Genomic DNA, 12500 nt, shown 5'->3' on the forward strand with positions numbered 1-12500 from the left:
TAAATAATCAAGCACTACGTGGGATTAAAGTCTTTTTGTAAAAATTGAGTCTAAGAAGGATGCCTGTCTCATGGAAAACATCTCATTTTGGGGAAATGAGGAAGCTCCTAAAGATAAGGTCAAGACTGTTCAGAAAATGGTTTTAGGTAATTAAAGCCCCCAAGTTCTCCTCCACATACGTAAAATTACAAGAAAGTCCTCACTGAAACCTAGCTTTGAGAATGCTATTTCTTGGTATACTTTTAAGATAAACCTTTTTTGAAATGGTCACCCAGGCATCTAAATCAGGTAATTTGTGGTACTGGACCATTTATCATGTATCTTTTAAAACTTCGGGACATTTACCAAAAACAATCTCCTTCTTTATAAAACAGTTGATTTCTAACCCTTTTTTTTCTGTCAGTAATTTGGGCCAAGGAACCTGTCCTGGCAGCTTCTCAACTGAACAAATAAAACCTTATTATTTGGTTGTAAAATGATTCTACACATTAGAATCATTTTTGGTCGTAAAATGATTTAAATGATTCTTTAAATCATTTAAAAGCAAATTAAGATGGGGACCAAGAATGAGCCCTGTTTTATGGCAGTGGAAAATGTTAATCGCTCTGTCAAGAGATTTCCTACCAGTGTTGGCTCTAGTTATGGTGTTGCTGACTTGCTTCCGTATAGAGGGTCTTTATTAAGTTTATATAGCTTAGCCGTTATGTGATTCCATTCAGAATGGTCAGTAAAACCTTTACATAATATATTTTGTACCAGAGGATTTCTTGAAGAGGTGGGAAGGGTGGACAAGGTTATTCCATATGGCAATTGCAATAAAACATCTGTTAAAATAATAATAATAAATTAATGAATTGAATCTTTTGTTGGTGTTTGCTTTCCTTGATTTCTTTCACTATATCAGCTTTATTGACTAAGCGACTAGGTTAACTCAGTAGCTCTTATTCCTGGCTACACATTAGAATCACCTGTGGAGCTTTGAAAACATACAAGTGCCTGAGCCCTCACTCTAGTTGGTCTCTGGGTTGCACAAATGATTTGTGATTGACTACTGACCTAAGTGGCACGGTGTTTGAGAGCTAGGCTGCTAACCAAAAAGTCGGCAGTTCAAATCCACCAGTTGCTCCTTGGAAATCCTATGGGGCAGTTCTACCCTGTCTGTAGGGTCACTATGAGGTGGAATCAACTCAACAGAAATGGGTTTGGTTTTTTTTTAACTGGCCTAAGAATTGGTGGTTCAAACCCACCCAGAGGTGCCAGGAATTGTAAAGACTACAACTAAGAAAACCTTATGGAGCACTTTTACTGTGTAACACCACATGGGGTCGCCATGAGTCGGAATCAACAGGATGGCAGCAGGTTTGTTTTTGGTGTTGTTTGGGCTCTCCCTCGACATAGCCTGATTCATTGCTTTGAGGTTCGGATCAGGAATTGGTTTATTTTTCGAAGTTCCTCACGTGATTCTGATGAACAGAAGGGGTTGAGAACTACCAAGATGAATAGAGTATAAAGGTTTTGAGCTTTGGAAGCTTCCCGGGGAGCTGGAGCTTATCTTCATGTTCCCATTATCACTGAGTGATTGAAGGCTCGTTTAATTAGTTACCTTGCTGGCAACACTTCTGGTCTGAGCAATGAGCTCTCTGATCCTCTGGATGCTGGCAGAAACATTGCTTGCAGGCCGCTTCTGCTCAACTGTACGAAGCTGATCCAGGAGCTGAGGCATGACCTCCGTCAGATTTCTTACTACAGTTAAAAGAAAATTACTCAAGTAAATATCTCAATATTAAATTTCAGTAACCAGGTAAAGAAACAAGAAATACATGATTATATCTGGTAGAACGATAAGAAGTTATTTTCTTTCCCATAAAAAATATAGCTACATCCATAGCTTAATCAATGCAAATTTTATGGCACTTATAGTACACATTGATCTATAAATTGCAGATCAACCAGGCTTATAATGCACATGTCTAAAGGGCAGGACCCATGATGAACCTGGAGATGCTCCTTTAACCACACAGCACGGGTTCTGCTTGCGCTTCTAAGGGATATGAGGGCTCAAAGGGAGGCTGGGCAATAGGATGTAGAAAGGCGGTTTTCCAGGATGTCCAGTCACACAGCACACTGCTGCTGCTACTGTCCCCACAGAGACAGAGCTAGATGGAGGATACAAGGTCACATCCAGAAAAGTGGCAGTTGTGCTGAGATGAAGGTAGGCAGCCATGGTCTATGGGCCCATAGCAGGTCATACCAACCTTTTTTAGGATTTTTTTTTGGATATATAACACTCATATAGAAAAGAGCACAAATCACATGGATAAAGATGGATGAGGGAAGCTTGAAATACAGAGAATGGCATATTTTCCTCCAAAATTTCATTGACCAGAGCAGTGGTTCTTGGCCAGCAGCATCAGCATCACCCAGGAACTTGTTAGAAATGCAAATTCTCAGGCCCCACCGGAGACCTACTGAATCAGGAACTCTGGACATGTGGTCCAGCAATCTGCGTTGTAAGAAGCCCTCCAGAGATTCTGATACACATTAAAGTTTGAGAACCACTGGATCAGGAGATGTGAATTTTGGGGGTTTTCTCCTACTCAGAATGATCCCTGGTGGCTCAGTGGGTCAAGCACTCAGCTGGTAACCAAAAGGTCAGTGGTTCCAATCTGCCAAGGGAGAAAGATGTGGCAGTCTGCTTCCATAAGGTTTAGCCTCAAAAACCCTATAGGGCAGTTCTACTCTGTTCTATAGGGTCTCTGTGAGTCAGAATTGACTCAACAGCAGTGGGTTTGGGGTTGTACCCAAACGCAGGACCATGGTCACTGAGCTATAAGCAGTTGGGTAAGAACGAGCCTCTTAATGGAGCCAAACAAAACCCTAGGAAGGCTATGTCAGTGAAGACCAAGGAAACATTTCTTTCCTTTACCAGAAAATAAGGCAAGCTTTCTCCAGTAAAAAGAATGGAATTGAGTAAAATAATAGCACCTATCAGTTTGCTGCATTGATCAATACAGAGTTAAGTATTTGTTGTTTGGATCACCAATCACAATAGCCATTTTATAACATAATAGTCTTTATAAATTAAGTGTAACAAAGTATTTTTAAAGTATTATATTAAATTTTGACTATGCAAATGTATATAAGACAGGGTTCTCCCCAATTCTCTCAGAAAAAGGAAGCCTTCTTATGTAAGGATCTTTATAGTCTCTTATTATGGTAAAAAAACCCCCAAAAAACCCGTTACCGTTGAGTCAATTCTGACTCAGTGACCCTGTAAGACAGAATAGAACTGCCTCATAGAGTTTCCAGGTAGTGCCTGGTGGATTCAAACTGCTGACCTTCTGGTTAGCAGCCGTAGCTCTTAACCACTATGCCACCAGTCTTTCCCATATGCTTCCTCAATTACTTTGTTTTGAATCACAAAGTACTGTTTGAAGAAAACACATTAATCTGAAACACTTTCAATCAGTACTACTTTTGAATGTTTATTATAATCACCTGACAGGGCTGGTGAACAAGGAGGAAAAGAAATTTAACACAGGTTTAGTAAATGTTCCTGGGACAATATCTTTATAAACGCAAATGTTGGATGTCATGTAGACAAATATTTTAAAGGTCATTTTTCAAAAGCAATTAAGTGAGTAGTTACATGGCAGAACTCGTGTACAGACACTTAAAAGGTACATATAAAGAACTATCTTCATGTCAGAATGGGAATTCTAGAACACTTAATTGTGCTTATGGGGAACCTGTACACAGATCAAGAGGTGGATGTTTGAACAGGACAAGGAAACACTACGTGGTTTAAAGTCTGGAAAGGTGTGTGTCGGGGTTGTACCCTTTCACCACACCTATTCAATCTGTATGCTGAGCAAATAATTCGAGAAGCTGGACTCTATGAAGAAGAATGGGGCATCAGGATTGGAGGAAGACTCATTAACAACCTGTGTTATGCAGATGACACAACCTTGCTTACTGAAAGTGAAGAAGACCTGAAGCACTTACTGATGAAGAGCAAAGCCTTCAGTATGGATTTCACCTCAACATAAAGAAAACAAAAATCCTCACAACTGGACCAATAAGCAGCATCATGATAAATGGAGAAAAGACTGAAGTTGTCAAGAATTTCATTTTACTTGGAGCCACAATCAATGTCCATGGAAGTGGTAGTTAAGAAATCAAATGATGCATTGCATTGGGCAAATCTGCTGCAAAGGGTCCGTAAAGTGTTAAAAAGCAAAGATGTCACCTTGAAGACTAAGGTGCGCCTGACCCAAGCCATGGTATTTTCAATCCCCTCATATGCATGTGAAAGCTGGACAATGAATAAGGAAGACTGAAGAAGAATTGATGCCTTTGAATTGTGGTGTTCGCAAAGAATATCGAGTATACCATGGACTGCCAAAAGAATGAACAAATGTGTCTTGGAAGAAGTATAACCTGAATGCTCCTTAGAAACAAGGATGGTGAGACTACGTCTTATGTACTTTGGATATGTTATCAGGAGGGATCAGTCCCTGGAGAAGGACGTCATGCTTGGCAAAGTAGAGGGTCAGCAAAAAAGAGGAAGACCTTCAATGAGATGGATTGGCACAGTGGTTGCAACAATGGGCTCAAGCATAACAATGATTGTGAAGATGGAGCAGGACTGGGCAGTGTTTCTTTCTGTAGTGCACAGATAGGGTCGCTATGAATTGGAGCTGACCCAACAGCACCTAAAAACAACATCTTCATGTCATGGAAATGGGTACTTGTGACTTGGGATAAAATTTTGAGTTGTAGACAGATCATACATAGAGTCAGAAAACTGCTTCTTAAACAATTTAGATGGAACTGAAGTAATATGGTCTATGAAAACATGTTTATGGACTAAAGATTCTGGTCATGACAAAGATACTGATATTTAAGTGATATATGAAGAGACTAAAGAAAAATGTGAGGATGAAAATAAAACCAAGTAACATAGTATTTTGGGTAATATGTGATATTAAATATTTATACATAACTAAATAAATGAGTCATAAAAAATATTTAATTTTCATTGCTATAAATACGTACGTTCAAGTTTGCTAACAAACTTTCTCAGTGGGAAACGGGTTGTATTCACCGCTTGTTCATAATAACTTTGTTTAGGTAACAGAAAAGCAATGTTGTTTAGGTAACAGGAAAGCAATGTGGTTTAGTACATTTTTTTTTTCCCTAAAAATTAACAGTATTTTGTTAAGATTATTTAACAAGTAATTGACCTTCTTTTCAAAGGGTCAGTATTAATTATATTGATGAAAACAATTGTTACCATTATCTCAAACAGAGAAAATTATGACTTTTTACCAATCTATCTAGCATATATGAAATATATACATATTTATTTCTGCTAGACAAACTGAAGCAAAAATATTATGTCCTTTTCTAAACTAACTTCTACAAGATTCCAATTCAAAACCCAAATTAAAAAAAAATGGCTTCTTAAATAAAAGATGTGTAGAGTTTAATGGCCTCAAATGAACCCAAATTGTGAAGTTTCTCAGTGATACCTGCATCTCTAGCAGAGTCCACTGCAGTGTTGTAAGCAGAAGAGTCAAATGTTTCAAGATTCCGGGACCAGTTGGATAGATTGCCAGCCATCGGGGCAGTGGCCTGTTGGATCTCCATCGTTGTCTTGTTAGCTTCTGCCGTGATCTGCTTGGACTGATCCAGGCGCTGCTGAGCGTCACCTTCACACAGAGCAAAAGGGTTCATTTTGCAGAGAAATGGGACACTTGTGGGGGGGGGTTAATACCCATGTAATCACTAGGATGAAACAGGCTTTAAATTTTGGACACTTATGCAAAATTAGTATCTTTAAATATATGTTAATTATTACGTAATTTAGGTGCATGGTATTAGTAAGTTTGAAAGACACTAAAGTCTCATTAAAGCCACGTGACTTACTGAAAACATTTTCAAATTAAGAGGTAAAACAAACAAACAAACAAACAACAGAGTAATTGGTATCTCCTTTTTTTTTCAGGTTAGAAGTCTGGTGAGAAAGCCACAGAGAATGCATATGAGATGTTCATGTTTGAAATTCATCTTAAATATCACTTTCTTCTATGTAAAAAGTATTCTCGTGGAACACTTTCACCATGAAAATAATGCTATAGTACAAAGGAAAGGTACTTTTGAAAAAGAAAAGCAAGTTTCAAAAGAGCATATAGAAAGAAATTTCATTTTCATTCAAAAAGTTAGATATTTAATACAAAAATATTTTACGTTTACAAAAATTTTTTTCTAAGTAATGGGACTATAAATGGATTTTTTTTCTTATCTGTATTTTCTAATTTTTAAATAATGATCATATATGATTTTTATAATAAAAAATAATTAAAAATCATTCTGGTGACATTGTAACTTCAAAAATTTAAAGTGGGGAAAGACTTCATTCTGCTTTACATGCTCTGAACTTTGGGAATGTTGAGTTGAATCCTGGCTCTGCTTCTTACTAGCTGTGTCTTTTGGAGGAAATTCCCTGACCTTGACAAACCTTGGGGTTCACATCAGCTTAAAAGCAATAGCGATAGTTACCTCATGCAGTGCCGGGCGTGTAGTGAGTGGAAGAAAATGGCAGCCCTGATGATGCTGATGACGAGGATAGTCAATGGATGACACTCTCCTGGCCAGAACTTTGGTGCAGTATAGTATTGTTGCTAGGATTTGCTCTTTTTAGTAAAAACAAAAAAACCAGTTGCCACCGAGTTGATCCCACTCGTGGTGACCCCGTGTATGTCAGAGAAGAACTGTGCTCTATACGTTTTTAATGGCTAATTTTTCAGAAGTAGATCACCAGGGCTTTTTTCTGAGGTGCCTGTGGGTGGACTCAAAACTCCAACCTTTTGGTTAGCAGCTGAGTGTGTTAACCGGTTGCACCACCCAGGGACTCCAAAACACCGACAACCATCAGTAGTGTTCTAACCTTTGCTATGCTGGAGGAGGCACATCTGCTTCTAATCACATCTAAGATACACTGTAGTTCTAGATTAAGCTCATTGGTCTCCTTGTTTGCACATTAAGAACGGTCCAGCATGTTACAGAGGGAAGATGTTTACAGTTCAGGCCAGAGAAACTCAATAACCCAATTAGGGCAAATTTGTTAACAAGGAAAGAAGTTCATAAGAAACCAGGTTACCAAACAGCATAAATAGCAATTCCATTCACACACGTACACATAGAGGAAATATTGGAAGAAGGTGCTCTCAAATTTTAGCAATTGCCATTCTTAGGTAGTGTGATTACATTACTTTAAATTTATTTTCTTCTTACTTTCTAGAACAACTTTTTTGGAAATGAATCTTTTATAATCAGAAAAAAAAGACTTATTTCTAAAAAGTGACAGGTAAGTTCTAGGACTACATAATCCTCTCAAAGGTTTACCTTACTTACATCCCAGTGAATAAACAGATGAGACTTAAGTTCTACCTGTAGTCCTTACCTCTCTCTGCTGCTTGTAGGTGCTTAATGGCATCATTTAACCTGTTTTTAAGGGCACTCTTCCTGACCAGGGCTCCATCCACACGCCTGCTGGTGTCAGCCACTGCCTCAGTATTGCCTGTGGGGAAGAAGCACAAAAAAGTCACTAGGAAGTCTTCGTTTTAACAAGGAAAATTCTGATTTGTACCATGGAGTCATCTTCAATATTCTGAATACTCTGAAGATAGATTGTCAATTTTGGAAAGATTTTTTAAACCCTGGTGGCGTAGTGGTTAAGAGCTACAGCTGCTAACCAAAAGTTCAGCAGTTCAAATTCACCAGGCGCTCCTTGGAAACCCTCTAAGGCAGTTCTACTCTGTCCTATAGGTTGCTATGAGCTGGAATCGACTCGATGGCAATAGGTTTGGTTTTCTGGTTTTTGGTGTTTAGAATAAGAGGTCCAGGACTGCAGAACGCTTTTAACACTGATTGGGAGTGATGTAAGATGTCATAAAGTGACTCATAAAGGGTATAGAGCTGATAGCTGATTTCTTTAATTGAAAAATATAGCACTGCTGTCACTTAGTAGCATCTAGCAGCCCTATTGATAAAGAACCGAAAATAAAAGGTCTGTATATATATATAGTGATGACGGGTTATATAAGAATAATTCTTTTCCCAATTGTTTCAATAAAATTTTTTGTTAATGTATAACATACACGTAGACAAGGCACAAACTTTTCTATAAGTTCTAAGTGTATCTTGCGAATTTTCACAAAGTGAACACAACATAAAATCGGCACCCAGGTCAAGAGAATAGAACATCATTAACGTACTACTAACTCCTGTCGGGTCCCTATGACTAATAACGGAAGCTGTTTGAGGCACAACAGATGGACATCTGTTAGTCGTGTCTGTTTTTTAAGTTTTATTCAAAAGAAATAATACTGTATCTTTTATATCTCTTGTACCTTTGTCTTAATTTCTGTTAATAATAAGTCTTGATGCCTGGTAGTTTAAATCTTCCAGCTTTGTTTTTAGTTCTTCAAAATTGTTTTGACCATCCTTGGCCTTTTTTTTTTTCCTTTTCCATAGAAATTCTAGAATTATCCTGTCAAACACACACACACATTTCTGGTATTTTAATTGGTATTGCATTGAATCTATGAATCATTTTGGGAGAACTGTCATTTTTACAAGGTTGAGTCTTCCACTCAATGAATATGGTATTTGTTTAGATCTTTAGGTCTAAATTCTCCTTTTGATCTCCATTTGTTTAGCTCTTCTTTCAGTAATGCATTATAGTTTTACATGTAATAATCTTAACATCTTCCATCGCATTTATGCCTAAGTATTTACTTTAAAATATTAAAAAAAAATTGTTGTAGTATTTACTTTTGATACTATTATAAATGACATCACTTTAAGAAATTAATTTTCTAATTGCTATATATATAGAATTAAGCTGGAGTTTTATACATTGAATTTGTAATGGGAGACATTCTTGTTTCTAATCCTAATAGAAAAGCTTTCAATACTTCAGTACTAATATGTTTGCTAAATGCTATTTTATTACTTTTTGTCAGAAATTTGGAAGTTTCCTTCTGTTGCTAGTTTGCTAAGAGTCTTTTTTTTCAGTAAATCATGAATGGGCATTGAATTTCGTTAAATGATTTTGCTGCATCTAGTGAAATGGTTCTATAATTTTTCTCCTTTATTCTGTAAATGTGGCAAATCATAATCGATTTTTTAAATGTTCAGCTATCCTTGAAATCCTGAAATAAACTCAACTTAGCCATGATGTATTATCATTTCTATGTATGCTATATTTGAATTGCTAGTACCTCCATTAGGATTTTTGCATCTTGGTTTATGAGATAATTTGGCTTATAATTTTCATGTTTTTATAATGTCTTTGTTAGGTTTTGATATATAAGTATCGATAGCTTCATAGAACAAGTTGGAGAGTGTTTCTTCTTTAATTTCTCAAAACGTTTGTATCAGAGTGGTGCTATTTCTTTTTTACATGTTTGGAAATATTCACTGGTGAAGCCATCTGAAATGAGATTTCTTTGTGGGCAGGGTTTAATTACTTTTTAAGCTTATTGTACATATGTGTGTGCACGTGTATATACAGGACTATTCAGGTTTTTATTACTTCTTTCATTGGTTTTGACAAATCGTGTTTTTTTGTACAAAAATTCTTATCGAAAGCATGCTTGTGGCACAGTACCTAAACTGGAGTTATCTTTGAGCAAACTCAAACATGTCATGATGTACTATTATCTAAACAGAAAGATTAACCTTCCCAATAATTCTTTGTTTCTCTTTGTGCTTTATTTACTTCCAAAACATCAGGAAGCCTATGCTTCTTGACAGACAGCAAGATGGTTTCTTCATTTCTCATTATCCTCTCCTTTCTCTCCAATGGACTCGTAAATATACACTCTCCTATAGTGCACTTGGGAACCCTGGTGACGTAGTTGTTAAGAGCTATGGCTGTTAACCAAAAGGTTGGCAGTTCAAATCCACCAAGCACTCCTTGGAAACTCTATAGAGCAGTTCTACTCTGTCCTATAGTGTCGCTTTGAGTGAGAATCGACTTAACGGCAATGTTTTTTTTTTTTTTTTGGTATGGTGCACTTTATGGAAACCCTGATGGCGTAGTGGTTAAGAGTTCAGCTGCTAACCAAAAGGTCAGCAGTTGGAATCCACCAGGCGCTCTTTGCAACCCTATGGGGCAGTTTCACCCTGTCCTATAGGGTCATTATGAGTCGGAATTGACTTGACGGCAACAGGTTTGGTTTTTCGGTTTTTATGGTGCACTTTCTCTTGGGTGCTTAGCAGAGGTATAACTAAGGTATGCCAGGTAGGGTGCATGCCCTGGGCACTACTCGAGGAGGGGCACCAACGAGCAGTTTCTGTTGGCCATCACAGTTTCCATTGCCAGCTGTGAGAGACCGCTCAGCTATTTAAAATTAATTGCCATAGGCACTATTTTTTGTAGGTAGGACCCTGGATGCTTAGATCATTGTTCAGTTGTTTTCTTCCCCATAAATGTGTATACATACAGTGGGTGCCTAGTTGATACTGTACCGCATACTGTGTAACCGTGTACAATCACTTATTTCTTATTTACTATGGATGGGGGGAAACATTTCCCAGAATGCAAGGAAGGACTTAAACATAATTTGTAGTTAGTTGTATTGCAGCCTTTCCACTCTCTTTTTAATTTTGATTTTTGAATACTGTGATGCTACAATCTTTCAGCCCTTCTTTCTGGGTCCTCAGGCTACAAAAAGCACTGGCTAATATACTGAGAAAGAACATATTTGACTTTGTATTTGGCATTCTTGATAAAAACAGGAGTCGGAAAATCTATTTTGGCCTGGATGTTTATAAGAAGAAATATTGCATAAAAAAAATGTGTCCTATTTGGAACTTACTGCCTTACATAAACACTTTTCCTTTTACAAAAGGATTCAGTAGAAATTTCCTTTAGATAGAAGATTTCTGAGTTTCTTATAGATTTTTAACTATTTGATATAAACAATGAGACAAGGAAAGCTGTAAAACAAAGATTACTAGTCATTGAAAATCACTTGGAAATGAAAAAAAAAATGCAGTCTGATATTATAATGTAGTTCAGTAGATGAATACAGATCAATTTAAAAACATGAATTTATATCACAAACACATGTGCTGTCTAAACATGTGTATAGTAGGAAGCAGTCCTATAAATTTCTGAGCCACATAGTCCTTTCGCAAGTAAATATATGAAGGGATTTAACCAAACAAGGCTATGAGATAGATGGCCAGATTTGCAAAGTATTCAAAGAGGCTGATGCAGGGAGATTTATCTGGACATAAAACATGGAAATTTGAAGAGATGTCATTCTCAGAATAGAAAAAATGCTTTCATGAGGTTTAACAACTCAGTAATGACAGCGTTGAGAAAATATATTGCAGATTATTATGGTCTTCACAACACAAGGAACAAAAGCAATACATAGATATGGAAACATATATTTTGCTATTACTATTCTATTTACAGCTAAAATTCTAATTATTTGTCTAAAGAATACCTTTAAACCTCATTGCTGTCAAGTCAATTCTGACTCATAGGGACCCCACAGGACAGAGTAGAACTGCCCCATAGTGTTTCCAAGGAGCGGCCGGTGGATTCGAACTGCAGACCTTTTTGGTTAGCAGCCGTAGCTCTTAACCACTAAGCCACCAGAGTTTCCAAGAATACTTTTAGGACTAAACTTATATAATAAACTAATTAGACTTACATAGTAAATTAATTAGATTAGAGAAGCTTAATAGCTTTTTGATTGCCTTTGTTTACCCAGAAAACATAAAGTGAAAATTACTTTATGTTGATTAAGTAGTGAAGTGTTCTATATATGAAAAACAAAGTACATTTATTTCTCACATATAGTGGCTCTTGTAAAAAATGCAAGTTCAGACAGGAGATTAATTGCTTTAATATGATGCTGTGAAGTTTCACTTTCAAACCTGGCCTTTGTTTTCAGATGGTCGGTAGAAGTTAGCTAGCTAATGAATTTCCATTCTCATTAGTCAATCCTCAAATATCCTCAGGAATGAATTTATAACCTCAGAGACGAGTAATGTTTAGTGAAATTCTTAAATCAACTAAATTGTTTTTAAGAGTAACTCACAAGATTCAAAATTGATTAAAATAATTCTGCTACTTTTTTTTCTCCCTTCCCTCTCCCACTCTCTCAGATGTGCTTGCTTTAGCAAATGGCAACAGTGGCCTTTGGAAATGCTTCTTTCCATATGATCATAAAAAAAAAAAAGTAAAAACTTTCCTTTTTTTTAAAACCTTGTTCTAAATATTGTAAACTACGTAGAACACTAACTACAAGAAAGTGCAAATAACCAGACAGACTTTTGGTACCCTATCACCCTAAACAACATTCATGGTGATGGCATATCTACGGTAAAAATTTGAAAGGCCTTCTGAATCGTCCAAAAAACGAAAATCTAACCCGTTGCTGTTGAGCCAATTCTGACTCATAGTGACC

At 36.8% G+C, this 12500-nt stretch overlaps 1 protein-coding gene across 2 annotated transcripts in view; it reads right to left on the reverse strand.

Moving 5' to 3' along the window:
* The window catches only part of LAMA4 (laminin subunit alpha 4), a 151347-nt gene that overhangs the window by 37295 nt on the left and 101552 nt on the right, over nucleotides 1-12500 (reverse strand). For both annotated transcript variants that reach the window (XM_049899236.1, XM_049899232.1), the window contains exons 17-19: nucleotides 7469-7585; nucleotides 5535-5714; nucleotides 1604-1743 (exon numbers count right to left, since the gene is read on the reverse strand). In XM_049899236.1, coding sequence (XP_049755193.1) covers nucleotides 1604-1743; nucleotides 5535-5714; nucleotides 7469-7585 — 437 coding nt within the window. The remainder of the gene's footprint in view (nucleotides 1-1603; nucleotides 1744-5534; nucleotides 5715-7468; nucleotides 7586-12500) is intronic.

Source organism: Elephas maximus, chromosome 1 (assembly GCF_024166365.1).
Source record: "Elephas maximus indicus isolate mEleMax1 chromosome 1, mEleMax1 primary haplotype, whole genome shotgun sequence".
In the NCBI taxonomy this organism is placed as follows: domain Eukaryota; kingdom Metazoa; phylum Chordata; class Mammalia; order Proboscidea; family Elephantidae; genus Elephas; species Elephas maximus.